Source organism: Canis lupus, chromosome 26 (assembly GCF_048164855.1).
Source record: "Canis lupus baileyi chromosome 26, mCanLup2.hap1, whole genome shotgun sequence".
Taxonomy (NCBI): domain Eukaryota; kingdom Metazoa; phylum Chordata; class Mammalia; order Carnivora; family Canidae; genus Canis; species Canis lupus.
Genome location: NC_132863.1, coordinates 36,260,770 through 36,288,432, shown reverse-complemented (window position 1 = coordinate 36,288,432; position 27,663 = coordinate 36,260,770). Strand labels below are relative to the sequence as shown.

General features: G+C 45.7%; 1 protein-coding gene across 3 annotated transcripts in view; it reads right to left on the bottom strand.

The window, feature by feature from the left end:
- EYA2 (EYA transcriptional coactivator and phosphatase 2) overlaps positions 1-27,663 on the bottom strand; it is a 262,825-nt gene that overhangs the window by 69,733 nt on the left and 165,429 nt on the right. For all 3 annotated transcript variants that reach the window (XM_072801322.1, XM_072801321.1, XM_072801324.1), the window contains 2 exons: positions 17,688-17,830; positions 11,385-11,468 (listed from right to left, as the gene is read on the bottom strand). In XM_072801322.1, coding sequence (XP_072657423.1) covers positions 11,385-11,468; positions 17,688-17,830 — 227 coding nt within the window. The remainder of the gene's footprint in view (positions 1-11,384; positions 11,469-17,687; positions 17,831-27,663) is intronic.

The window sequence follows — 27,663 nt, the reverse complement described above, 5'->3', positions numbered from 1 at the left end:
TTTTCTCATTAAAGAAATAAAATAAACAGATGTCCTTAAGCACTTTGGCTTGTGTTTGTCAAAGGATGGAAAGCTCGAGAGGTCTGAGCGGCAGAGGTGAATTAGAGCCGCATCTCAAGGTAGACGGAGCAAAAAAGAAAGAAAAGGAAAGAATCTGTGGTCCTCCGAATTAACTAATAGTCCTCCAGGGAGGGCACTTTTGATTTGAACCGTAGCAACTTCTACAAATAGTTTTTAACTGCTGGGTCATAAAACCGGGGTTTTTTATTTCTTCTCAGTTTGTAAAGCAGTAACGGACAGGCTCGGCCGTGTATCGCCAACTGGATCTGATTGAATCCTGATGGCACCGCGCTGGGTATTGGATTCCGGAATCCGAGCCGGAATCACGTAATAACACCCGCTGAGGAGTGGGGGAGGACGGTGGCTGGTCGGAGGGGGCAGAGGGGCCGGGGGGGGGGGGGGGGTTGTGTGTAGAGCCAAGACCTGGCCGGGCTCCTTCTACCCAGCCCCTTCCAGATGCACAAAGAGGCTGGCGGGCTGGCGGGGTCCACGAGGACAGTCATCACCCAGTGCGTTCATGGCTTACATCTTGCTGCACAGACTAACCTGTGAGGGGATTACCTGGGGGTCAGGTTTCAATGTCCATTCTGGTTCAGGATGCCTGGGACCCAAGACTCTGTATTTTTTTTTATTTTTTTGAGTTTAAAATTTTTTATTTCAAATCTAAATATTTTATTTTTATTTATTTTTTTAAAGATTTATTTATTCATGATAGACATAGAGAGAGAGAGGGAGAGGCAGAGACACAGGAGGAGGCAGAAGCAGGCTCCATGCAGGGAGCCCGACGTGGGACTCGATCCCGGGACTCCAGGATCGCGCCCTGGGCCAAAGGCAGGCATTAAACCAGTGAGCCACCCAGGGATCCCCTGGATGACTCTTTTTTTAAAGATTTTATTTATATGTTCATGAGAAAGAGAGAGAGGGGCAGAGACAGGCAGAGGGAGAAGCAGGCTCTCCATGGGGAACCTGATGCGGGACTCGATCCCAGGACCCCGGGATCACAACCTGAGCCAGAGGCAGATGCTCAACCACTGAGCCACCCAGGAATCCCCCTCAAATCTAAATATTTTAAATAAGTCAGGGGCACTATTTAGAGCATCTCTACAGAATTCTTATAAAAGGAATCTTCATCCATCTGAATTTTGAATTGCTGTATTTAAAATGTGGGGCTATATCTGGCTGTTCTGAATGCCCATTGGTCATATTTGCAATGGTTTCATGTCACTGTCATCCTTCAGGGGCCAGAGGTGCCACCTCCTCCAAAATATAGTGACATTCTGATTTCAGTCCTTGGAGCTCTAAATGTCATCAGGACCGTGACTTTGGTGCAAGTCACCTTTCCTTCTTCTAACAACTTAGATTTACAAGTGTATGTTGAAGATAAAGGATTTTTAAAAAATTTAAATTCAATTTGCCATCATATAGCATAACACCCAGTGCTCATCCCATCAAGTGCCGTCCTTGGTGTCCATCACCCAGTCACCCCATCCCCCCTCCTCCCCGAGACTCTGTATTTCTAGCAGCTCCCCGCAGATGCTGGTGCCCAGGACGCACTTCAGGAGGGCTTATGTTATGGGTTCTGACACTGAGGAGTTCCCATTTTTGTGATTGGGAGGAATTCTGAACATCCAGACCTCGTTGCGGTCTTAGTCTGGGGCTCCCCGGAAGCAGCCCCTAGGCCTAGGCTTTGGGAGCCAGCAGTTCACGGGGAGGAGACCCCAGGGAAGCTCTGGTGGCTGAGCAAGGAAGTGGGGGCGGGGGAAGGAGGTCAACGAGGTCAACGAGGTCAATGAGCAGGTGACTGCTGTGCACAACTGGGGACATCTGGGAGACTGCAAGGAACACCCCAGAGTGTCACAGGTCCCAGCGGAGGGAGGCCGTCATGCCCACAGGAGTGGGGAGGGCTTCGGGGACAGGGCGGGGTGCTGCCAGCACCCCTCTAGTGAGAGTTCCATCCCAGCCACTCCATAATGATGATGGTGATGGGATCCTGTTGCCAAGCAACCCCAGGGAGAAATGAACCACTGCAGTGGTGCTCTGGCCAGTGCCGTGGTGCTCGGAGCCATCGACAGGGCGTTTAGGCCTCGGCAGGAAGGGCGGAGAGTGGACACGGGGTGAGGAGCGCCGCTTCCCTTCCAGTTGCTGGAAGAGGGGAGGAGTGCTGGTGGCAGGGGTTTGCACCACCCCAACACAACAGAGCCCCCAGCAAACAGGATCCCGGGATATGTGCCTGAGGGGAAGGCGACAGCCCATATTCCTCAGAGGACACCAAAGGCCCTGCCTAGAACTACCTGACAAGGCTGAGAGGTCGCTGGAGGGAACTGGGGGCCAATCCTCTCTGCCCCTGCATATCGCACACGCTCTGGGCACCACCTGGCATCGGTGGGTCACAAATATGTGTCTCTGGGGACAAAGAGCACCACACAGGAGTGGAAAGGCTTGGCGCCCAGGTGGCACGTGTAACCCTCTGTTCCAGGGAGTGAGGGGGGTGAGGTGCACCTGGGGGGCACGTGTCCTGTCAAGGGTCCCCACTCTTTGGAAACTCAGGCCTGGCGTTATCAGACCTCCCCGGTCTTTAAGAGAAGTGAGGCATCCAGATTTTTATGTAAAATAGCCAGGTTTAAAAATACTGGCAGGGTGCCTGGGTGGCTCAGTCATTTGAGTGTCTCACTCTTGGTTTTGGCTCAGGTCACCATCTCAGGGTGGTGGGATCGAGCCCCACATCGGGCTCTGTGGTGGGCATGGAATCTGCTTAGGATTTTCTCTCTCCCTCTGCCCCTCGCCCCCACACGCATGTGTGCGTGCGCTCTCTCTCTCTCTCAAAAAACAAAACAAAACAAAAACAAACAAACAAAAACACACACACACACACACAAAACCAACAACAAAAAACTCATTGGCAATGAATTGAGAATTTAAGGACATGCAGGGGGCCAGACTAAACCTGTCTTTATGCCAGATTTGGCCCTGCACTGCCAGTGTTAAACCTCGAATCTTTTTTTCTGATGAGCAGGGCATGGCTCTTTAAAAGGTGCCACGGAAGGAAACCCTGGATGGGATTCTGCTCAGGCAGGCATCAAGGGCCACGTGGTTCCGGCCTAGGTTCCCCACATGCCGGAATGTCCCTGGCCCCTGGCCTGCCTAGAGGGGCCACTTGCTCAATGCTCCATGGCCTTCGCGGAGCCCCTGCTGTGGGCCAAGCTCTGGGTGAGGCCAGGTCAGGCTGGCACCCAGCATCGTGGCCCCGGAGAGATGCTGACGAGCCCCTGTCTTGTCATGTGTGTGGACATCTGTTCCCTTGAGGGCAGGCACCCTGGAATCTCAATTCTGCAGTGCTTGCAATCGCTTGCATTTACAACTCCCTGCCTGCAAACTATTTATTTATTTGCTTATTTAACAAATATTTGTCAGGCAGTTGTGCCAGGTGCTGCTGAGTGCCAGGGGACAAAGCTATGAACACATGAGACCCAGTCCCTGCACTCTTGGAGCTCAGGGGTCAAGTAGAAGGGTTCCCCTCCAGTGGGTTTTCATTTTTACCCTGAGAACATTCACACGGATCGCTGGGGATACAGTTTAGATGCACGGTTGAGAGCAGTAGGCCACACCTTGGCTTTCATCCCTTCCAAACTGGGTGACTCAGCCACCTTTTGAGTGTCGGTTTCTCCAGAAATGGGGGTAAGAGGACAGCCATGCCTTACAGGTTTGTGGTGGGGATGCGGTGAGAGCGAACACTTCAAGCTCAAGCGCTCCCTGAAGGATGCTTGTTGCTGCCATGTCTGTGAGGGTGGGAGTTGAGGGGTCCTGGGTGTCCTTTTCGTGGGGAGGGTGGAGAAGGTAAACATGGAATTCAGAGCAGCCATTAGACACAGGGTTTCTCAGCTGCAGCACTACGTACATTTGGGGTCAGATAACTCTGCGGTGGGGGCAACCTGTGCATTGTGGGATGTTTCACAGCAGCCCTGGCCTCCACCCACTGGATGCCAGTAGCACCCCTCTAAGTTGTGACAACCAATAATGGTTGTGACATTGCCAAATGGCTGTTGGGGGACAAGTCACCTCCAGTTGGGAACCAGTGAGTCAGACCCTGGATGTATGGCCACGTGGAAGGATCTAAAACCAGAGCTGAAGGAGAAAAGTGAGAAACACTGGGTGTTTAAACAACGCCGTTCGTATCTGTGACAGAAATGCACACAAAAAACCAGCATATATTTCACAGGAAAACAAACAGAATCTACAGCATTAAACTATGGGGAGGGGAGGAGGAAGATCCAAATGGGTCTAAAAGGAAACGCACAGCGCACCCCCGTGAAACGAGAGGAGCTTCGTGTGCACAAAGAGTATGAATAACTCAACGTCTGCATGTGAGGTCCAACTTAAAAAATAATAGCGCTCACAGCAGAGTACTTGGCATATAGCGCATCGTGCAAAAAAATAGGATAATTTGTTCAAGAGAATTCGCTAGTTGGCAATAGGGAGGCGAACAGGTCAGGTCTCTTCAGAGGAAGATCCTGGATGGAAAACAGGACTTCTCTGTAGCCCAGTGTGGACTCGTGTTGCACTCTTTATCTGTGGTTGATTCTGTCTTTAAAATATATCCAGACTGCCACACTGCTCACCACTCCACCTCTACCACCCTGCTCCAAACAAACACCATCTTTCAGCTGGACCTTTGCAGTAGTCTGCTCACTGGTCTCCCTGCTTCCAATCTTGCTCCCCTGTGGTCTGCTCTCCTCAGGGGAACAGCCAGAGGGATTCTTTAGAAATAGAACTCAGACCCTGTCCTTCCTCTACTCCAAGCCTCCATGGCTCCCACTTCAGAGTCAAAGCCTGGTGAGTTATTACTCTCCTCCTTGCTTGCTCTGCTCCAACCATGTCAGCTTCCTAAAATCCACCAGGCAACTTCTGCCTCCGGGGCTTTGCGCTTGCTTTTCCCTCTGCTCCTCTGTCAAATATCTGTTCCTCTACTTCCTTTAAGTCTTTATTCAACATTCAGCTTCTCCATAAGGCCTCCTTCCCTGGCTGTCTTTTCTCAAATTTAATTTCAATCCCTGTCCCCGGAAATACTTTAAATACTTCGAAGGGGATCCCTGGGTGGCGCAGCGGTTTGGCGCCTGCCTTTGGCCCGGGGTGTGATCCTGGAGACCCGGGATCGAATCCCACGTCGGGCTCCCGGTGCATGGAGCCTGCTTCTCCCTCTGCCTGTGTCTCTGCCTCTCTCTCTCTCTCTCTCTGTGACTATCATGAATAAATAAATAAAATCTTAAAAAAAAAAAAAAATACTTCGAAGAACACCATCCACAAAGCGAAAGACAACCCACCGAATGGGGAAAAAAATATTTGCAAATCACATATCTGCCATTGCAAAAGACTGCAAATCACATATACATCCAGAATATATAAAGAACTCTTAGAGGTCAACAAGAAAAAGACATACAGATCAATTAAGAAGTGGACAAAGGATCTGAAGAAATATTTCTCTAAAGAGGATACTACCAATGGCCAATAAGCACACAAAAACATCTTTAGTCAACATAATTAGTCATTAAGGACGTACAACTCAAAACCACCACTTCACATCCACTGGGAGAACTATAACCAAAGACATACTAACAAGTGTTGGTGAGGAAGTGGAGAAATTGGAACCCTTACATACTATACTACGTAGGGGAGCGTCACATGATGCAACTGCTCTGGAGAACAGTCTGGCAGTTTGTCAAAATGTTAAACCCGGAGTTACCATATGACCCGGCAATTCCACTCCAGGTACACACCTAAGAGAACTGAAGACAGATGTCCATGCAAAAGCTCATCCTCGATGTACGCAGCATTATTCATAACAGCCCGAAGCCTAACGGTCCCTCAATTCACAAAGGGACAGCAAAGCGCAGTCCAGTCCATACAAGGGAGAATCACACAGCAATGAGAAGGGACGGAGGGGTGGTATTCTCTACAGCATGGATGGATCTCGGAAACAGCAGGCTAAGTGAAAGAGGCAGGTCACAAAAGACCACATATTGTATGATTTATTTTATAATAAATGTCTAGAAGAGACAAATCTCTGGAGGCCAAAAGTAGATTTGTAGTTTGCCAGGGCCTGGGGGAGATAGGGAAGTGACTGCTTAGGGGCACGGGCTTTCCTTCTGGGGTGATGAAAACATCCTAAAGTTAGATGGTGGTGATGGTTGCACAACTCTGTGAGATGCTAAACATCGCTGAATTGTACAGACTGGAACGTGCAGGTAGGGCATGGGGACTAGATCTCCGGAAAGCTGTTATTAAAAAGACACACACAGCTGGTCCCAGAGTTGACTTTCCAACCGATACTGAGCTGCCTGGAAAGCAAGGCACAAAGGGAGGAGTCCGGCGGACTCACTGTGAACCCCTGGGCGGTGGACTGCTGATTAATCCTTCTTAGAGTCCTCTCCTGGCCACAGGCAAAGAAAGGCTCCTGACCACCTTGCATTTGCCTAATCCGGGCTGGAAAAAAGTAGAGTTCAGGGACTGCTGGGAGCGGGGTGGGAGGAGGAGAGGTTAGGGAAGAGGCGGCGATTGCTGGCTGCTCCAGCTCTCCGGGGAATTTCTAATGGATCCACAAGATGAGGGGAGGTACAGCTACCAAGGGGTTGCTCTGGCGCTGAGCACCGGGTAGGAAGAGATGGAAAGGAAGTGGAGAGATGACAGCCTCGAGCAGCACATGCCTCTGATTGGGAACAGGAAGAGAGCCCAGTTTCTGTTTGAAAATTCAAACACTCTGTTTTGAATCATTCCTTAATCATTTTAGCTCTGTTGGTCTTATTTCCCTAAGTAAACAGCAAGTTACCCCTTTGGCTGGGACCACAATTGGTATGATTTCTGCTTCCTGGACAGTGCTCAATGCAGAGGCCACAGGCAAAGAGCCGCTGGGCCTGGGCGCTGGCATGGATGTACAGGCTGTCTCGGCCTTCAGAGCCCATTCTGGACCTCCGCGGTCCTCACCCTCTTCTGGAAAGAGCATTTCAGTTTCCTTTGGGAAACATCCCTCCCCCATTCTGTGCATTTGGTAGGGATGGAGCTGATCTGCTCCTCTATTCTCTCTGGGCATCAGCTCTTGATCTGGGCTGGCTAATCAGAGCCACAGAGGTTGGGCCAATGAGATTCAAGCCTGAGAGTTGTGCTGGAATTCAGGAAGTAGGCCTTCTTTTTCAGTTGGGATTGCTGACAGGGAGTTGCTCTATGGAGAGGGTCAGCTGAGGGATACAGAAAGACCAAGCCCCGAGAACATTGCTTGTGTTCCTGGATCCAGCCCAACCTGAATTCCAGATTCCTCTGAGTGTTTCAATTATTATGATTCAATAAATACCCTTTATAGCTTAAACACTGCATGCTTCAAACTGACTCCTGCTTGATACCAGTAATTAATAATGAGCTCCACATAGCTGTAGGTTCTGGAAAAGCACAAAGAGGAAGAGTTGTGGGCCAAAAGTCAAGGCCACATATTTTTGTTCTATTATGAATACCTTGACTACATAACCCCCCGGTGTCTCAGTTACTCTGTCAGCAAGATGGGGCTCATGCTCCTGTTCCTCTAGGTCCTTGATACTTCTCTGATTTCCAAGTTTATTGCTGTAGCCCAGACCTCTCTTTGGAGCTTCAGAACTACAAATACGATTGCCCTCTACATTCTTCAACATTTTTCTCTTTCATTGTTCTTCGTCTTATTAGATGGTACTTTGTGCTAGGAAAACGCTAGCTGTCCAATATCCATTCTTCCTTTCTTTCTGAACTTTAATGGTGCACGTGATGAAATTGCATTTCCCAGACTCCCTTGCAGCTACCTGTGGCCATGTGATCAGGTTCCAGCCAATGGGATACGAATAGAAATGATATGTATAGGTTCTGTATCTGGCCCTTAGCAGAGAGGGGAAAAAAAATAAAAAGGAAGTAAAATAAAGAGGAGTAAATTCTTCTTTTCCTGTTCCCTCTTCCCATTGAGTGGAATGTACCATGGGGGTGAGCTAGGTTTTATCTTGCTTATGAGGGCAATGGTCTAGGGATGACAGGGAACACATAGGGCCTTGGTGCCTGGTGCTGTGTAGCAGCCCTACCAGCTGGAGCTGCTCACGCCTGGACTGCTACATGGAAGAAATAAACTGTCTTGCTTAAGCCATGGTTATTTTGGGTCTCCCTCGGGGTGGCTGGCTTTAGCAAATGAAAATAAAAAGCCCCCATTCCTTACCTAGGGGAGAACTGGAGGAGGGAGTGGTGAATTCTAGAATTGGAGTGAACATGGCACAGGGGACCTGGGATGCTCCAAGAGCTTCTCATCTCAGCTTTCCCTGGACATCCTGGGTGCTCACAGGCAGGCAAGTGAGCCTGATATATGACTTTTACTCTCTCCTGGGTGATCTTACTCTCTCTGGGCCTCAGTTTCTCCTTCTGTACTATGGAGACTATTTGTGCATGTTGGTCTCCTAGGTCCTTCCAACTCCGGCCTTCAGTGGTTCTGAAATTCCAGCATAGATGTTGGCACTCAGATGCCAGTGGGGCCAGGAGGTTCCCATAAGTGGGTTAAACAGGCCAAGTGGGGGCTGTGGTTGGGTTGCACAGCAGACGCCCCCTCTAAGGAGGCTAGTCGCTACTCAGCTCCTGTTGATTGCTGCCACATGAGAATGTAGGATTGCCAGATTTTCTAATTTTTCAAGAAGAGTTGGAAATCTGGATTGTTTTGGTCTGTACAATCTCCTGATTTTTAAATGTTGGCGACAAATTCACATTTTTTCAAACACTCTAGGGGCCAAACAAAAATGTCTGCAGGCTGAATTTGGTCGGTGGCCACCAGCTAGGCATTTTTTGTTTTGATACTATTTTCCTTCCTTCCTTCCTTCGACAAATATTTATTTGGCGCCTTCTAAGTCGCAGGGGGCGGGGGAGACTGTTCTATGAACTGAGGATAAAGCAATGAACAAAACAGGGCAAAAAATGTGCCTGTCATCATGTAGCTTTCATTCTAGAGGATTGTTCTGACTTATTCATGCAACAAATATTTATTGAGCAATTCTGGCCAGGCACACGTTCGCGGACCCTGCCCTGATGGTACATATAGCCTAGAAGGGAGGCAGACGGTGAGTGCATAATTATGCATGAAAAACACAGTAATAAGAAGAGTTGCAATTTAGATAAAGGGGAGTGGTTAGCAAAGTCCTCTTGAAGGAAGCTAATGAGAACTGAAACTAAGATTTAATCTAGTGAAAGAACATGCTAGAATATTCCAGATTACAGCAGAGGCTTCCAGTGTGCCCCTTCCCCATTTCCCCTCAGCTGTTGCCATTCCTCTACATGCAGAGGCTTTCAATTGTTAGCACCATACTCTAGGGGTTCCTTGGGGCCGGCGGGCAGTGCAGGGAGGTAATACTCTTAGTAGAGCCTTCAGCCTATGACAGAAGGGAATATGTGGGTAAATATCCCAGCACCCTCACTCATTCCAGTGTCAACCTGGGATGTATGTTCTAAAGTCTCCTGGGGGCCTCTGGTGGGACTGAGCCTCATCTGTAGGAGTAACAATTTATGCAACCTGTACTGCCCCTGCCTCACTTTCCTGCTCTGTGCCTGGTGCTTCCTGGGAGAAACCCAGCAGAGATGAGAGACAATTGGCTGAGTTTGAGGGCAGAAAGCAATTTAGGATGAGTAGTGGGAAATGGGGCTGCAGAGTGGGGCGGGAGCCAGCTCATGAAGGGCCTTGCGGGGCTGGGGTTAGGGTTTGTCGACGAGGAAGCTGGTGACCATTTTCTAGAAAGGAAGTAGCACGATCGGGGCTTGTGTTGGAGGAGGACCCCTCTGGCAAAGAGGACTGACGCGGCTCAGGTGGCATGGGCTCAGAAAGGTGCTCTGGGCTTTGTGCCTCTCTTGAGGATGCTCACAGTTGGGTTTCTGGAACGGTGCTGGCATAGACACAAAGACCATCCCCAAGATTACACAGCCCTACACAATCTACCAGAACCCAACTGTCCCGCTGTAGAACTTCAGAGTGGGCTATCTCTAAGGGCAGGAAGGGTGAAGGCATGTTTTCTTTAGGTGGGGGGGAAGGGAACTTAACCGGGGTGGTTAGAAAACCCCAAACACACCCAGACCGAGTGGGCAACCCACTACTCTAGGCCCTTTGGGATGGCCCAACCTTTTGCAATGGCTGCCAAGTCCACTCTGGTGTTTTCAGCAGCTCTGACTCTGCCATCCTCTACCTAAGCTGTGCTCCATCCAAGAACGCACGCCGGATTTCCCGCAGGCACTGCTAGACATATTAACGGCATTCCTACGTGGCAAGAGATTTCTGCACCACCGACACCATTTTTATATTCTTTACAACATAATGGCAGATGATAAATCTATCGCACTAATTACACATCCAGCTTGTTATAACCCCCATAAAAAACACGAGCAGCTGGAAAAGCCATGAGGTGATGTCAAATCATATTTCTGGTCTCTAAACAGAAACAGAAATATTTTCCAGGCGCTGGTGAGTCTCATGGTTCCTACCCATGCGTGGAGGCAGCTGCCAGCAGGTCGCTCACCTCGGATGAGATGATGGCTCGCCTGTTCTCGAAAGCTCTGTCTCTCCACCCCCACCTGTCTCCCTGCAGAGATGGCATCCACATGTGGTCTGCCGGGGAGGCAACAGGGCCAAGGCAAAGAATCGGCAGGCCTTGCCTGCTATCTGCCCGGTTCGTTTTTGCATTATTAAGGTGGGGTCCGTGTTGCCTGCCTTCACCACCCCTCAGCTGACAGCCTTTGCCCAGAATTCTAACTGGACGGTTCTCCGATATAACTTGATGATATGTTTGCAAAGCTGTGGCGAAGGTCCACGCCGGAGCTGAGAAAACGCCTCCCCCTCGTCTCAGAGAAACGGAAGGAAAATGGAATTCATCTGCCGGAGACACTAAGATAAACAACAGGGAACCAGAAAAATACTTTACCTCGTTTTTTAGCTAAGATTACTGTTTTTGGCCAGTGTATCCTCGCCCTCTTAGGAGGGAGACAGCTGAAGCCTCTAAGCTTATATCCTACCAAGTGGATGCTGAACGCCTTGTGTGTTGGAAGAAAGGCATTGGGGGATGACAGGAGGGGAAGCTAATTAAATTTTCACATGTCGAGGAAAAATTTCATAGGAGTTCTCAAACCCAGACTGACCCAGAGGGGCAGCTTTAGTTGGAGAAGCCGTCTCATAAACTACCCCCACAATTCCCAGGACAAACCAGCTGGACAGATTGTCATGTTGAAAAAAAAAGAGAGAGAGAGAGGGAGACACAGAGAGAGAGAGAGAGAGAGAGAGAAGAGACAAAATGGATTCTTACCTTCCCATATCTGGATGCAAAAGTCCCGGTGAGTAAGGAGTGAAAAATAATTATTGTCTCATCCAAATCCCACACGAACACACGCTGTGATGAAAGAGAGGAAGAGAATGGAGACAAATGGACTTGCTTGCATCTGACTTAATGTCTGCAGAAATTAATTCCCCGGGAGGAGAGAGAAATCTTGAAAAACATTATCTTTAAGTTATAAAACATGTGACTCACTGATGTGTCACTGGGTCCCCATCCAACCTCAGCTGTGTAAAGTGGATTCTGATGGCCAATTCTGGGCTCCTATCAACCCACAGATGCCAGAACCAAGAAGCCTGTTCTTGCCTTCCACATAAAAGCTCGAAAATGGAGGAGACCAGTCCAAAAACAACAATAAAAATCATATAACTCATTGGGAAAAATGAAGTACTACCTTTTTTTTTTTTTTTTACATTCACTGCTCACCATAAACCCAACTGCTTCTAAATGCTCCTGTTTTTAACAATCCTGGGGATTACCTCCACAACTCTTAAGTAACATACTTATGCCTTCTTTACTTCCCAATTTGCCAACTTTAGACAATAGCTCTTGACTGAGTAATGCCAAAGATGAGGGTTTAGCTCCTGGTAATGTCCCTCATTTTTCCAGGACTTTGCATTTTTCACATATGTGAGGCCCTTTATTTCTAAGACCATCCACTTTGGACACTTTCCTCGGCTAAAACAGTAAATCCCCCATGGAAGATGATGGCTGCCGGCGTCCAGCGTCCCCACCCCTTCCTCCACTCCTCCCAGCTCCGATTTGAGCAGCGTTGTTAGCCTTATTTTTGCGCTGCCAACATGGACAGACTTATTCGTGCATTTGGTTTCAGAGCTGCACTTCCATCTCCTGGGCTCTGTCTAGATGCTGCTTTTCAAAGCTGGTAACCAGTAAAGAGCACTCACATCTTGTGATTACTGTTCCCTGCAGAGCCCAGTGATGCTGGGATTTCCCTTCCTTCTCTGGGTGTCAGATGTCTTAACCCTAGAGCCGCTTTCAGGAGACAGTTCCTCCTATCAAGGTCACGTCCTTTCCTGCGCTCTTTCTCAGTTAAAATCATGCCATATCCCGGTGTGTCGATGTAGGAGCCATGTCCTGTCTGGAATAACTTTTTGTTTTTGCAGGAGTTTATTGATTTCTTTAATTCTTTTCTAGTTTCCAATGATGTGTCTTCATTAGGATCTCAAATTTGGCCACACCCTCCATATCAAAGATGTTCCTCCTCGGTGACAGGATGTTCCAGTGTGGACTGGATCATCTTCAGGCTTGCTGCATAGCTAGCATCCTGAGATGTCCTTTTACTGCATTTCCAGATGAGATCCACTTTTTCTTGGATTCCAAGTCTTTTTTTTTTTTTTAAGATCTTATTTATTTATTTGAGAGAGAGAGAGAGAGAGTGAGAGAGTGAGCACAGGCACAAGGAGGGGAGGAGCGCAAGTAGGGAGGAGCAGAGGAGGAGAGAGAGGGACAAGCAGACTGCACTAAGTGCAGAGCCCAACGTGGGGCTTGATCCCAAGACTCCAAGATTGTGACCTGAGCTGAAACCAAGAGTTGGATGCTCAACCAACTGAGCCACCTAGATGCCCCTCTCTCTTAGTTTTCTTCCTGGTTTGCTTGAGCACATCTTTAAGCTGCTTCTTCTAAAACGATGCCTGGAAAATAGAATTCCTACATCGCTATCTTTATGTTGCTCTATGGTACCTCTGGGTACAGAATTCCAATTGGAAAATAATGTCCTCTAGATGTTTGAAAGCATTTCTCCATTGGCTTGTAGTGTCCGGGGTGACTGGTGAGAAGTGTGATGTTTCATTGATCTTCAGTCCTTTGCAAGTTTTGCTTTTTTTTTCTCTTTTGGATACTTAGGATCTTTATATTTGCAATCTTCAAGTTCCAGGAGGATATACCTAGGTGTGATCTTTTTGCATTCATACTGTTCAGCACCTGGCATTTTCGATCTTCCTTCCTTCTTTCTTTTTTTTCGAACTTATTTCTTTAAATGATTTCCTCCCACCATTTCCACTGTTCTCTCTTGCTGGAATTCCTGACAGTCAAATTAGACTTTTTTGACCAATACTGCTTATACTTAAATACTTTCTATAGTTTTGTCTTTTTGATCTGTACTCTGGGAGGTTTCTTAAACATTTTCTCCTAATCCTCCTATTGAACTTCTGTCATTTAAAAATTTCCAGTGACTCTTACTTTGTCTCTGAATATTTCCTTCCCAAGACCCTCCACTTCTTATTTTCTGGAGGCAAGAGCTTCTTGGATCCTTATAAGAAAGCCAAACAGAATTTTCCTATGTTCTTTTTTATTTCTTATATTCTATCATTTATCCTATTACCTTTTCTTGACCTAATTTTTCACATTGTTGGTTTTCCTCATTTTCCTGGTGATGACTGTTTTTAAGAGCAAAGGGCCCGACTGATTGTGTGTGTAGCTGGTGTAGGGGATGAGCGCCAAAGGCAGCTACTCAGTCTGCCATCTCGAATGGGCCACCCCTGAAAACTCTCTGGAGGTGAATGGCTCTACTTACACATAAGCCTTTGCCATGCCCTTAACAGTAAAGAGCAGGGTGGTCTGTAGGAGGAAAAGGTCAGTTAGTGCAGGGATTTTTCAAAGTAATCGGCAGATCTGAGTGTCATTTCATGAGTTTTTTGGTCTAATTATAGTTATGTGTGTGTATGTGCTGGGTCACAGTATTAAGTGTTCTTATTATGAGTCATGGTAAAAAAAAGTTTGACAACTATTTTTTTAAAGATTTTATTTATTTATTCAGGAGAGACACACAGAGAGAGGCAGAAACATAGGCAGAGGGAGAAGCAGGCTCTCTGCAGGGAGCTCAATGTGGGACTCGATCCCAGGACCTGGGGATCATGCCCTGAGCTGAAGGCAGACGCTCAACCACTGGGCCACCCAGGTGCCCCAACAACTACTGTTTTTAAGAAGGGCTTCTGGATTTCAATATTCTAAGTCCTAGTTTATCTGAACTAACTCAGCTGGATTAGTTAAACTTAGAAATTTTGGTAAAGGAATTAAAAAAAATCAGTGAATATTTTCAAATTGAATGCAGATTCCATTAATTTATGTACTACACTCCCTTTGAAGAACAAAGTCTGTCCCCCTCCCTAGCCCTCTCTTCCCCTGCCCTAGATCCTTAGTGAGTGGGTTTCTGGGGGCTATTATGCAGGTGATCCGACTCTCTAGCTCACTAGGGTTTGGGTCAGAGAAAGCCCCTAATCCCAACTGGGTCAGAGGCCTTTCCTTGAAAACTTCAAATTGGAACCTAGAAAGACATTCATCATCTTTGAGTGGCTGTTGGCGGCCTAGCGATCTGAAGGACAGGGAGGGCCAGTCTCTAGGGAAGAGAGGGATGGAAAGACCACCCACCCTCTTCCAGGACCTGGATTCAGTTAGAAGCAGAGTGGGGCTGGAGGAGGGTGGAGCCCAGGAGCCAGCCGCTGAAAAGACACCAGGTCCGGGAGTCTAGCACCTGCACTGTGGCGCGTGGGGAGAGAAGGTATAAACGTACTTCCTTGCCTCGTCTACCTACTGGTTCCAGTATCCTGCTGACACTCTGCTGTCCCCCGCCCTGGGGTTCTGAGAGAATTTCGGTATCCCTAAAATAACTTCTGCTTTTTCACTTGAGCTAGCTCAGGTTGGTTTCTGGCACCTGCAGTTGAGGGATTTCAACTAATCTACACTCAGAATTTCTCTCCTTTCCACTTCTCTACATAACTTCTCTCTCGTGGGCTCCCGTCATTAGCAACACTGCCAAAGACTTGGGAGGTGAGACCCGGGCCAACCCTCCACGCTGACGGCGAGCATGGAAGTAAAACATAGCTCACGCTTTTTCGACTGTCCTTGCCTAGTTGTTTCCTCTGGAATCAAGACGCAGATGTTTCCAGAATGGTATCGCCCTGTAAATCCCGACTTCCCTGCCACCTCCACTACCTTCTCCGTTCAGCAGAAAATGTCTCCCTCCCCACCCCTACCAAGAGCAGAAGGCACATAAAGTGACTGATTAATGAAAGAAAAAAAAAGACATTATGCTCTGGTCTCTGCATCTCCTTAGACCTGTGACCTGAAGCTGCAGGAAATCCTCAGGAATGTGGGAGGCAGACAAAGCAAAGACAACGTGAGGCAAACAGATTTTCTTCGAGGCTTTTGTAGAGGCCCAGTCCTGCTGAGGGGACGGTGCAAAGTCTCCTCCGTGTTGGAAGGTCAGGGTTGTGAGAATTAGAGGAAAAGTAAAGACAAATCCCTATGCCTGAGAGCAGTCCCGGAGACGGGGGAAGGCTGGAACTGGGGCAGGTCCCCAGGGGGGCCAGGTCTCAGGGGGGATGGCTGCTAGTACACCCCGGGAGGCTGACCAAAGGTCGGAGGCAAGCGTGGTATCCCAAATATTCAACACCTTCTGGGACAGCTGGGACAGACCCTAGCCATGAACAAGTGCTAACAACCCTGCCAGTGAGTACAGCTCTACTAGCGAACGCTGGCTAGATCTCAAAAGCCATGGTGGTGGGGCATTTGTTGTTGGGCCCCCAGCACCCCGTCCCCATCTGATAAGAGCACGCTGGTGTTCTTCTCCCACTGTGTGCTGTCTTGGTGGAACTGTCAATCAAGGGCCAGCCTGAGCCAGGCCAGTGGGAGGCTGACTCCTTGGAATCAGACACAGTGTGAAGTGATGCTAGGATCCTACGTGGTTTACTCTCCAGCAGGGGCAGCATCCTCAAGGTTCCAGAGATTCCTTAGCATGGCCTTTGTTTGTTACTGTTCTTTCGAACCTTGGTTTTGTGACTTCCTCTCCATGTTGCTCCCTCTCAGTAATTTCCATTTTGCTTAAGTAACCAGAACCAGTTTGTGCTGCTTGCAACCAAAGGATTGTCTCGAAGTCCAAGGTTCCCGTCCTCAACAAGGATTCCCACGCCCAAGGTATGGCATGGAAACCCAGAAGTCCAGAAACTGGCTGGAGACTCAGTCAAAATTACATTGACTTTAGGGAAATGGTGAAAATGATATTTCTTAGTACATCTGAATTCAAGGCCCAGCTTTGTAGTTGCTGCATAAATCGTACAGGGTTATGACTAGAGATGGGATGATGATGCCTTCGGATCTCTCGGCCTGGACCCAGACCTTGCCGATACTACCCGTATACTCATAGCACACTCAAGCCAACAGATCTGCCCTCCTATATTTCTGCCTTTTGCAAAGAAGTATGAACTAATGAACATGCCCATTTTTCTCCCTAGATATCTATTGATTGCTTCTTTCTGTTTTTCTAGGCATCTGTTTTGCCTCTGTCCCCACTAATACTCTGTCCTCTTCTCTCATGCATGCTTTTTTTTTTTTGTTTGGGAAAATGTCAGTGCTTGAACAATAATCCTACACTTGCTTTATTACAATAAAGCCTGGCACATCTCTCAGACCAGCCGTTCTCAGTGTGGGCTGCACGCTGAAATCACCTGGAGAGCTTTAAGATATTGGTGCCTGGGTTCCTCCCTCAGGGAATTGGATTTAACTGGTCTGGGGTGCAGCTTGAAAATGAAGGCTTTCAATGCTCCCCAGGAGATTCTAAGGTGTAGCCCAGGTCATGAGCTACTAAGGAACTCAGCATTATGGAAACAGTGCAAGCTCATCTGAGCCAGCCTCCTGTCTCCAGACAGATAAATATCCAAGCCATATTAGAACCATGAGAGGAAACTTTAGAACTCCCTTGCAATGTATATCTAATTAGTCTGGGGTGGGGCCTGTGCACCTGCATTTTAAAAAGCATCTAAGGTGATACTAATATGTGGCCAGGGTTAAGAACCCTCTAACCCAGCTGGGGAGGTCCACTGCTCACTTGTGTCCTTACCAGGGCCTCTCAGGATGTGGTCTCCAACCCTGCAGTAACAGCACAGTTCTGGGAACTTGCTGGAAATGCAAATTCTCAGCCCCCGCCCCCAATCTACTGAATTGGAAACTCAGAGTGCGGGGCCCAGCAGTCTAGGTTTTCACAGCTCCCCTGCCTACATTCGAGAACCTGTGTCCTATGTTCTTTACTATCTCCAGGGTCACTTTTCCTAGCCTGGTCAGTCAACAGCACTTCCTTATGGCCAACATAATTCTTCTCTACTTTCTCATCAAGTGGTCTTTTCTCTGTTACCGAGCTTTGCAGACACAAAGGGCCATTCTCCCCTGTGTGCATGGACAGAACTCTGCCCCCTGCCCCAGGTTCTTGTTCCAGCCACAGATGGAGATCACATTCACCACGTCAAACAAGCAGTCTGGAGTTACCTCGATCTCGTTGTCCCCGGCTGGGGAGGGGTCACTGCTCCGCTTGGACCGGCCTCGGAGCTTCCCATCGGAGGCCCGGTGTGGCCTGTCTGCGTCTCCCTCTTTTGCCGGTGTGGAAGGTCCATTGTGGGTGTTATAGTCCCCTGTGTAGGAAAGGGAGGGGTGGACATATCAGAAGCTTTGCCAGGAAATATCACACCACCAGAACCAGCTCCCTGGTGCTAGGTCCCAAGGGCAGCATGGAACACAAAGATCTCGTGGAAATCAAATCCGCTGTGGGTGGTCCTTTCAGCCTATTCATGATCATTCACTCATGGGGCAGAGAGGCCCTGGGCAGGCATCATGGTCCCAGGCACTGCTTCTCACAGTACTGAGCTTCTAGAGAGAGGGAGGGGCGTCAGACAAACAAGTGAGGACAGAACACCCGGGTGAGGATGCGTGTTACAGAGAATTAACAAATGGGATGGGGCCTGGGTGGGGGTGTGCTGGGAGGTTCCTAACTGATATGGGCTTCTCTGGGAGGGCTCATGGAAAAGGGGACACCTGAGCGGAGATCTAGGGAGTGCGGGCGAGCCGCTGGGGGAGCTGTAGTGAGCAGAGTTTTGCCTTTGCAACTCTCCATATCCTAAAGCCTGAGAATCCCCAGAGCAACAGAAGGAAGGAAATTAGTAATTATATGGGGCAGGGCAGCAAACTTTGCTGTCTTTAAGAAATGCCCAGCTTGGGGCGAAAGGGAGGTATCTGGGGGGAATTCTCTGTGTTGCTCTCCCTGTGTGGCTTGCTCCATTCTCTATGAGACAGCACAGGGCTGGCACTTGAGATGAGTCAGTAAACGATGTGAACTGAGTTCTGGCTTGACCCATATACATGCGGGGTCAGTGAGAAGGTGCAGCGCAGAAGGTGGCCACCTGCCTCTTCCACCACCCAGGAGGTGGTGCTTCTGGAATGTGCAGAGAGGCTGCCATCCTCAAGCCCTCAGGCACCTGTCTGATGACCTTGCAGGAATGAGCAGCACCCTCCCGGGACCCAGGTCCCAAACCCAGCATCCAAGCTGTATTGTTTTTTTAAGCACAGAAGTTTGAAATACATGTTTTTTGTTTTTTGTTTTTTTTTTTAAAATCAGAGTTTACTGTCTTTATTTAACTCCCGAAGTGGGATGATGTCACTCTGTGTTACCCCGCAAACTAATGGTGGAGGTAGAGCCACAGTCTGGGCCAGCCCTCCTCGCTAGAGGGACAGAAGCATAAACCAGCGCAGAGCCTTAGAGGGCACTCCATCCCGCTCTCTCGTTTCACAGCTGCTTGTTTTAGCTCCCAAATGTATCCTGTGGACTTCATCTCTCTTTCCATAATTGCCAGTTCTTGGACCATGAAGAGGAAAATGCTTTTGTCTAAAAATACTTGGCAATGTGGACTGGTTTTTTTCCCCCCTTACCCTGGAAGGACGATTTCCCCCTAAAACCCAAGGGACCGAACTTGGTTTATTCAATATTTCTAAAACTTCTTAGCAGACTAAGGACATAATAAGAAAAGGTTTGGTTTTGAGTTGTCAGGACTTCAGGGCCATCTCCAATTGCCCAGCATTTTCAGGACGCAGCATGAGAGATCCTCAAATATTGATCTTGCAAAGACTTTCTTCTGGAGGGTGGAAATAGGCGGTAAATAAATTCACAGATGCTAAAGAGTCGTAGATAAAGTTTATCCTGATTTACTTGGTATTCTAAGGCTATAGGGGCTTAGAAAAACATTTGTTAACCCCATCAATATCCAGGCAAATATTATTAAAAAGAGGGGATATACCAGGCATCTAAAAAAAGGCTAAATAAGGTGTTGGGGAAGTCAATATATTAAGAGTTTCCCAGGGCACCTGGGTGGCTAGTTGGTGAAGCGTCTGCCTTTGGCTCAGGTCCTGATCCCAGGGCCCTAGGATCAAGCCCTGGTCAGGTGCTCTGCTCAATGGGGAGTCTGTTTCTCCTTATCCCTCTGCCCCTGCCTCCCCACTTGTGCTCTATCGCTCTGCTCTCTCTCAAATAAGTAAATAAAATCTTAAAAAAAAAAAAAAAGAGTCTCTCTCCTTGCTTCCCTCCCCAAATAGCTCTTTCCCCACCTTTTTACATTCTTGAGAATGAAGTGTCAAGGTTCAAGGTCACAGTCAGAGGTACACAGGCTAAAGCAATTTATGTAAACCTTCTTAGGGATCATTTCACTCTTTTTTTCTCTCTCTCCTTACACTTTTACACAACCTTCCAAGAGTTTCCTTGTAATCCCTTTGTGATCCTTGCCTACCACTCTGCTTCCCAGGTGACCACTAATACACTTTCTCTCAAGAAAAATTAATTTGCTTTTTCTAGAGTATTAAAGAAATGGAATCACACAGTATATATGCTTTTTTTTTGGTCTGGCTTCTTTCAACCAGAATAACTGTTTTGAGATTCAATCCATGTGGTTACGAATATGGACAGTTCATTCCTTTGTGTTGTTGAGTACTATTCTATTGTGTGGATTTACCACGCCCTGTCTGTTCACTTGTGGATGGACATTCGGGTTGATTCTAGTTTTGGGATGGAATAAAGCTGCCATGAATGTTCACACATCAATCTTGGTATGACTATAAGCTTTCTTTTTACCAGCGTAATTATGAGGTCGTGTGGTGAGTCTATGTTTGACTTTTTAAGAAACTGCTAAGTTGTTTTCAAAAGTGGTTGTGCCATTTCACATTCCCACCAGTGGGGTAAGAGAGTTCTAGTTGCTCCACATCCTTGCCTACCTTTGATATGGTCAGTTTTCACGATTACAGCCATTCTAAGGGGTACACATTATGGATTTAATTTGTACTTCTCTAATGACAAATGATCAGCATCTTAATTATGTACTTTTTTTTTTTTTTTGCCATCCTTGTATCTTTTTTGGTAGACTGCTCAAATTTTGCCCATTTCATTACTGAGTTGTTTGTTTTCTTAGTCTTGGGTTTTGAGAATTCCTCCTATATTACATAATATGTGATGGTGAATCTTGTGTGTCAAGCTGATGGGCTGGTAAAACATTATTTTTGGGTGTGTCTATGAGGGTGTCTCCAGAAGAGATTGGCATTTGAATCAATAGACTCAGTAGAGATCTGCCCTCACTAATGTGCAGGAGAGCATCACCGATTTCACTGAGGGCCCAAATAGAACAAAAAGGCAGAGGAAGTGCAAGTTACCTTTCTTCTTGAGCTGAGATGTCCATCTTTTCCTGCCTTAGACATTGGAGTTCTTGGTTCCTAGGCCTTCTGACGCAGACTGAATTGCTCTACTAGCTTTCCTGGCTCTCTGGCTTGCAGGAGGCAGGTCACGGGACTTGCTGATTTGAGCTATTTTTTTGTAATAAATCTCTATCTCTCTATCTCTGGTTTCTTTGGAGCACTCTAATACAACATACTTTATCAGATACATGCTTTGTAATTATTTGCCCCCCAGACTTCTCTTCCCATTCTCCTCACAGTATCCTTCAAAGAGTGAAAGTTGTAAATTTTTGTGAAGCCAATTTATAGAATTTATTTTCTTTTTGGGTCATGTTTTTGGTGTCATATATGAGAATTCTTTGCCTAGCCCAAAGTCACAAAGATTTTCTCCTGTTTTCTATACACGTTTTATGATTTTATGTTTAGGTCTATGATCTATTCTTTGTTAATTTTTTTATGTCATGTGAGTTATGGGCTGAAGTACAGTTTTTCCAAATATAGATATCCAGTCGTCAAGAATCTTTTGTTGAGAAGACTATCCTTTCTCCACTGAATTGTCTTGAAACTTTATAAAAAAAATCATTTGTCCATATCTATGTGTGTTTATTTCTGCATGCTCTATTCTGGTACATTGATCTACTTGTCTATCTTTATGTGATACCATATTATCATGATTACTGTGGCCCTATAGTATTTTTTTTTTAAGATTTTACTTATTTATTTGAGAGAGAGAGAAAGAGAGAGAGAATAAAAGAGAAAGCACAAGCGGGGGGTGAGGGGGCGCAGAGACAGAGGGAGAAGCAGGCACCCTTCTCAGCAGGGAGCCCAACTTGATCCCAGGATCCAGGGATCATGACCTGAGCAGAAGTCAGACACTTAATCAACTGACCCACCCAGGTGCCCCTGTAATAAGTGTTAAAATCAGGTAGTGTTAGCTTTGCAACTTTGTTTTTCTGTATCAGAGCCATTGAGGCTATTCTAGATCCTTTGTATTCTTTGAAGTTCAGAATTAGCTTGCTAATCTCTACAGAGAAGAGTCAGATATTGACAGAGATTGTGTTAAATACATAGATCAATTTGTGAAGAGCTGACATCTCAGTAATATTAAGTCTTCTGAGCTGTGAGTAAGGTATATCTTTCCATTCACTAAAGTCTTCACCTAGGGTGGCTCAGTGGTTGAGCATCTGCCTTTGGCTCAGGGCATGATCCTGGGGTCCTGGGATTGAGTCCTGCATCAGGCTCCCCACAGGGAGCCTGCCTCTCCCTCTGCCTGTGTCTCTGCCTCTCTCTCTGTGTCTCTTATGAAAAAATAAATCAAATCTTAAAAAAATTAAGTCTTCACTTCTTTCGGTAGTGTTTCATAGTTTTAAGTGTACAACTCTTGCACATGTTTTGTCAGATTTATCCCAAAGCATTTAATATTTTTTGATGGTACCGTAAATGAGATTTAAAACTATCCCATTTCTGGGTGCCTGGATGGTGTGGTCATTTAAGCACCTGAATCTTGGTTTCAGCTCAGGTTGTGATCTTGGGGTCTTGAAATCAAGCCCCACCTCTGGGTCTGTGCTTAGCACAGAGTTTGCTTAAATTTTTCTTTCCCTCTGCCTTTTCTGACTGTACTCTCTCCCTCTCAAATAAATCTTTTTTTTAAAAAACTATCCTATTTCCTATTGCTTATTGTTACTATATTAAAATACAATTGATTTTTATACATTCACTTAGTACTCTGCAACATTGCTAAGCTCACTTTTTAGTTTCAGCATTTTAATAAATTCTATCTAATTTTCTACATAGGTGATCATGTCATTTTACTTCTTTTCCCATGTGGAGGCTTTAAATTATTTTTCTTGCCTTACTGTACTGGCTAGAATCTCCAATACAATGGTGAATAGAATTGGTAAGAGTATACATCTTTGTCTTGCTTCTGATCTTGGGGAGTAGCTGTAGGTTTTTTGAAGCTATCCTATTTTAGTCAGCTTGGGCTGCTATGACAAAAATGTCACAGACTGGGTGGCTTAAATAACAAAGATTTATTTTCCACATTTCTGGAGTCTGGGAAGTCCAAGATCAAGGCATTGGCCAATTTTATTGCTAGTCAGAGTCTTCCTCCTGGTTTTCAGATGGATGCCTTCTTGCTATATGCAGACACAGTAGAAAGAGAGATATATTAACTCTGATATGTCTCTTCTTATAATTGCACTAACCCCATTTATGAAGGCTCCACCGTCATTACCTAATTACTTCCCAAAGACTCCACCTCCAAATACCAACACATTGGGGATTAGGACTTCAACATATGAATCTGGAGGAGGGCACAAACATTCAGTCTATAACATGTCTTTTTCTAATAAAGAAAGTTCCCTTCTATTCCTAATTTGGAATTTTTATCAGGGACAAATGATAAATCTTGTCAAATATTTTCTATGCATCTATTTAGATGAACTTTTCCTTCCCTTTCCAGTTAGTTAATATGGCAAATAACATTGATTTTCAAATTTTAAACCACCTTTGCGTCCTGGGGATAAATCACACTTGGTCATTATATATTATTCTTCTTTCATATATTGTTGGACTTGATTTGTTAACATTTTGTTTAGAAGTGTTTTATCTATGTTGATGAGGGATATTGGTCTATAGTTTTCTTTTCTTTTTTTTAAAAAATATTTTTATTTAGTTAGTTGAGAGAGAGGGGACTAGCATGAGTGGGGGTAGGGACAGAGGTGAGGGAGAAGCAGACTCCCCACTGAGCAGGGAGCCTGATGTAGGGCTCATCCCAGGATCCTGTGATCATGATCTGAGCCAAAGGCATACACCTTTTTTTAAAAAAAGATTTTATTTATTCATGAAACACAGAGAGAGAGGCAGAGACATAGGCAGAGGCAGAAGCAGGCTCTCTGCAGGGAGCCTGATGCAGGACTCGATTCCTGAGCCCTGGGATCATGACCTGAGCTGAAGGCAGATGTTCAACTACTGAGCCACCCAGGTGTCCCCAAAGGCAGACACTTAACTGACGGAGCCACTCAGGTGCCCCTGGTTTCCTTTTCTTATAATGCCTTTGTCTAGTTTTGGCATCAGGGTCATGCTGGCTTCATAGAATGAGTTGGGAAGTATTCTTTCCTCTTCAATTTTCTTCAAAATTTTGTGTAGGATTGATAGTTCTTAACTTAAATGTTTGGTAGTCTTAATCAGCGAGGCCATCAGGGCCTGGTGATTTCTTTGAAGGAAGATTTCTGACAAAAAATTCAATTTATTTAATAGATATAGGCCTATTAAAGCTATAGATCTATTTAGGTTGGCGTGATGTTTGTAAAATTGCATCATTATCTCTTTAATATCTGTAGTATCTGTAGTGATGTCATCACATTCATTTTATTGGTAATTTACATCTTTTCTCTTTTTCCTGTATCAGCCTATCTAGAGTTTTATCAGTTTTATTTATCTTCTCAAAGAATCAGCTTTTGGTTTCACTGATTTTCTCTCTTTTTTTCTGTTTTCAGATTTCATTGATTTGCATTTTGGTCTTTATTGTTCCCTTTCTTCTTCTTACTTTGAGTGTATTTTGCTCCTCTTTTTCTAGTTTCTAAAGCAGAATAGGAGGTGTTTGGCTTGAAATTTCTCCTCTTTTCTAACATAGACACTTGTGCTATAAATTTCCTCTTATGTACTGCTTTAGTGATGTTCTACGAATTTTGACATGTTATGTTTCATTTTCATTAAGTTCAAAATACTTTAAAATTTTCTTGTTTTTTTTTCTTTGACTCATGGGGTATTAGTCAGGGTTCTCCCAAGAAACAGAACCAACAGGATGCATGTAAATATATATATAAGAGGAGGTTTATTATAGGAATTGGCTCATGCAGTTAGAGGTCAGGAAGTCCCACAATCTGCTTTTTGCAAGCTGGAAAACCAGGAAATCTGGTGATATAATTCAGTCTGAGGCTGAAGGCCTGAGAACTTGGGGTAGGGGAAGTCTGGAGGGTTCGGGCCCCACTGGTACAAGTCCTGGAATCCAAAGGCCTGAGAATCAGGAGCTCTAATGTCTGTCCAATTATCTTTTTAGATAATCTGCATCATACTGAAAAGTCTGAAAAGAAAAAAGCCCTTAAGGAACCACTACTAATTTGTTTTTTCTCTTGAGTGAAGTATGTTCAGATTTTGTCCTCTACTTCAGCAAATTGCCCTGCAATCATCTGTAAATTGCTGGAACTTTGTATGTTAATGCATATCAATGCAGACTGGGCAGAGGGCTGGGGTGAAGAGCATCAGGATACTATAACCAGGCAATGCAGAGTATGAGCATGATCTATCGGTAATATATAAACCTCTTGAGGCTCTGGAATTTGGAACCAACCACTCAAGGAGATCCTGGATAATTTCAAAAGTAGAGTTTTTATGGGAAATTTTGAGAGAGAGAGAGAGAGAGAGTGTGTGTGTGTGTGCGCGCTTGCGCACATGTGCACACATGCATGCTTACATGCCCTTCCTTTATAACAGACACCGGGGAAAAGAGTCAAGAGACCTCAGTTACAGCTGACAACTATTTATGTCATTAGATTTTATGTGAGCTTGTTAGACACACAGTAAAAACCATCTCAACCACTTATTGTTGAACCTTAGACCAAGCGATAAATGAAGAACAGGGGGAAACAATAAAGAAACGTTTCAAAGAGATACAATGAACCTTTATGTTTGCTCTTGATGGGGAACAAAGATAACCTTCCTAAACACCCCAAATTCTTAGGAAGTAAGTCTTTGGAATCCAGTTCCAAATTATACATAGACAGTGGCAACTACTTCAGGATTTCCTGCTTATATCTCCTTTCTGCAACCAAGTGGAGCAGCCACACTCTGAAAAGCAGGATGGTCAAAGATAATTTAGAATTATGACAAAGAAAAGTTTGTTAAATTTCACACCCTTCAAAGAAAGCAATTTGGAAGTTGTTACCTAGATACTACGCATTCATTGAGTATTGCAATGAAATCACAATGACCAAAATCAATGCTCAAGCCCTAAACTTCCTTAAAAATTGACTTAAAAAGGACAACTGGGTGGCTCAGTATGTTAAGCATCTGACTCCTGATCTCAGCTCAAGTCTTGATATCAGGGTCATGAATTCAAGCCCTGCACTGGGCTCCGCTCTCGACACGGAGCTTTCTTAAACAAACAAACAAACAAACAAGCCCACCATGGACTTAAAAATGCCTGGCCATGTTGTCTCCGTTTGTCACCAAACCAAGGATAATTAACTTGTCCCAGTGATGGAAAATTTAAAGGCTAAAAGCAACAGCTGTACCAAGAACCTCAGGAACAAAAGAAATTAGTTTCCGCTACTGTTCTTTTTCTAACCATTAGCCAGTATTTATTGAATCAATGTCCATACACTCTCATGTTAGCTTAACTTCTACAAGCCCCAGTTTTTCAGAACCCACTGAAAAGAAAAGAGAACAAAATGCAATGGTATCTCCTTTACATTGGGCATTCTAAATCATTGCTGTCATGTCAATTAATGATAATATATCTAAACCATGTCATAAAAGAGAAGCCATGTGCATAGCAGATCTTTGGAAGGAATGAATGAATTCATAGGCTGGTGAGTTAGTTGCATAGGGATGTACATCACCCAGGGGCCAGGACGTGGGCTCCCCCACATGTTACTCTTTTTTTTTTAAGATTTTATTTATTTACTTGAGAGAGAGAGAGAGAGAGAGAACAAAAACGGAGCAGGTCAAAAAGAGATAGAGAAGCAGACTCCCCACTGAGCAGGGAGCCTGACTTGAGGCTTCAACCCAGGACCCTGGGATGATGACGTGAGCTGAAGGCAGATGGTCAACCAACTGAGCCACCCAGGCACCCCACCACATGTTACTCTTTAATTTAGGTGGGTGCCATTGGTTGTGGATACCTGTACTTTGGCCCATCATCTCTTCTGTCTTCCCCTGGGTAGTGTGCTCTGGGTTTTTTTTTTGGAAACCACCTCTCCCTCTCCCTCATATGGTCTGGGTGGAGATGACCCAACTCTAGCTCTCGCTGTGGTCATAAGACCCAGGTCTGTTGCCCCATCTCAGCATTCCAGCCACTGCCACAGAGACTGGTGTGAGGACAGGTATGTGACCTAAGCTGGGCCAACAGAAGTGTTACCTGGGACCTCTGCAGGGGCTGTTTGGAAGGAGGAACTCTCTCTGAGGGGTAGATAGGAAGGCAGAACTGAATCCTGAAGTGGCTGGTGACCATCTTTGCCACCATAATGGGAGAGCCTGCTTGAGAGTGAAATGGACCCAGGAAAATGCAGAGCCAGAGGAAGAAAGAGACTAAGTCCAAAAATTATCATCTGAACCCCTGGACCCAGCCTTGAATTACTATATATCTTGATTGCATATGTTTAAAATTTCCTTTTTTGGGGAGGGTTCTGGATGGCTCAATTGGTTGAGTGTCTGACTCTTGGTCTCAGCTCAGGTCATGATCTCAAGGTGGTGAGATCAAACTCTGTGTTGGGCTCCACTCAGCAGGAAGACTGCTTGAGATTTTCTCTCCCTCTACCCTTCCTCCCACTCATGTGCATGCTCTCTCTCTCTAAAATAAATAAATCTAAAAAAAAAAACATTTTTTTTTGCTTAACTAGTTTGAATTGTATCTTCTATCTTTCGAAGCCAAAAAATCCTGGCCAATAAAAGGAATTCCTAAAGCTGTGCTGCTATGGAAAAATACATGTGTGAGGATTTTTTAAAAAGATTCAATTCTTGATGAGAGAACCAAGGT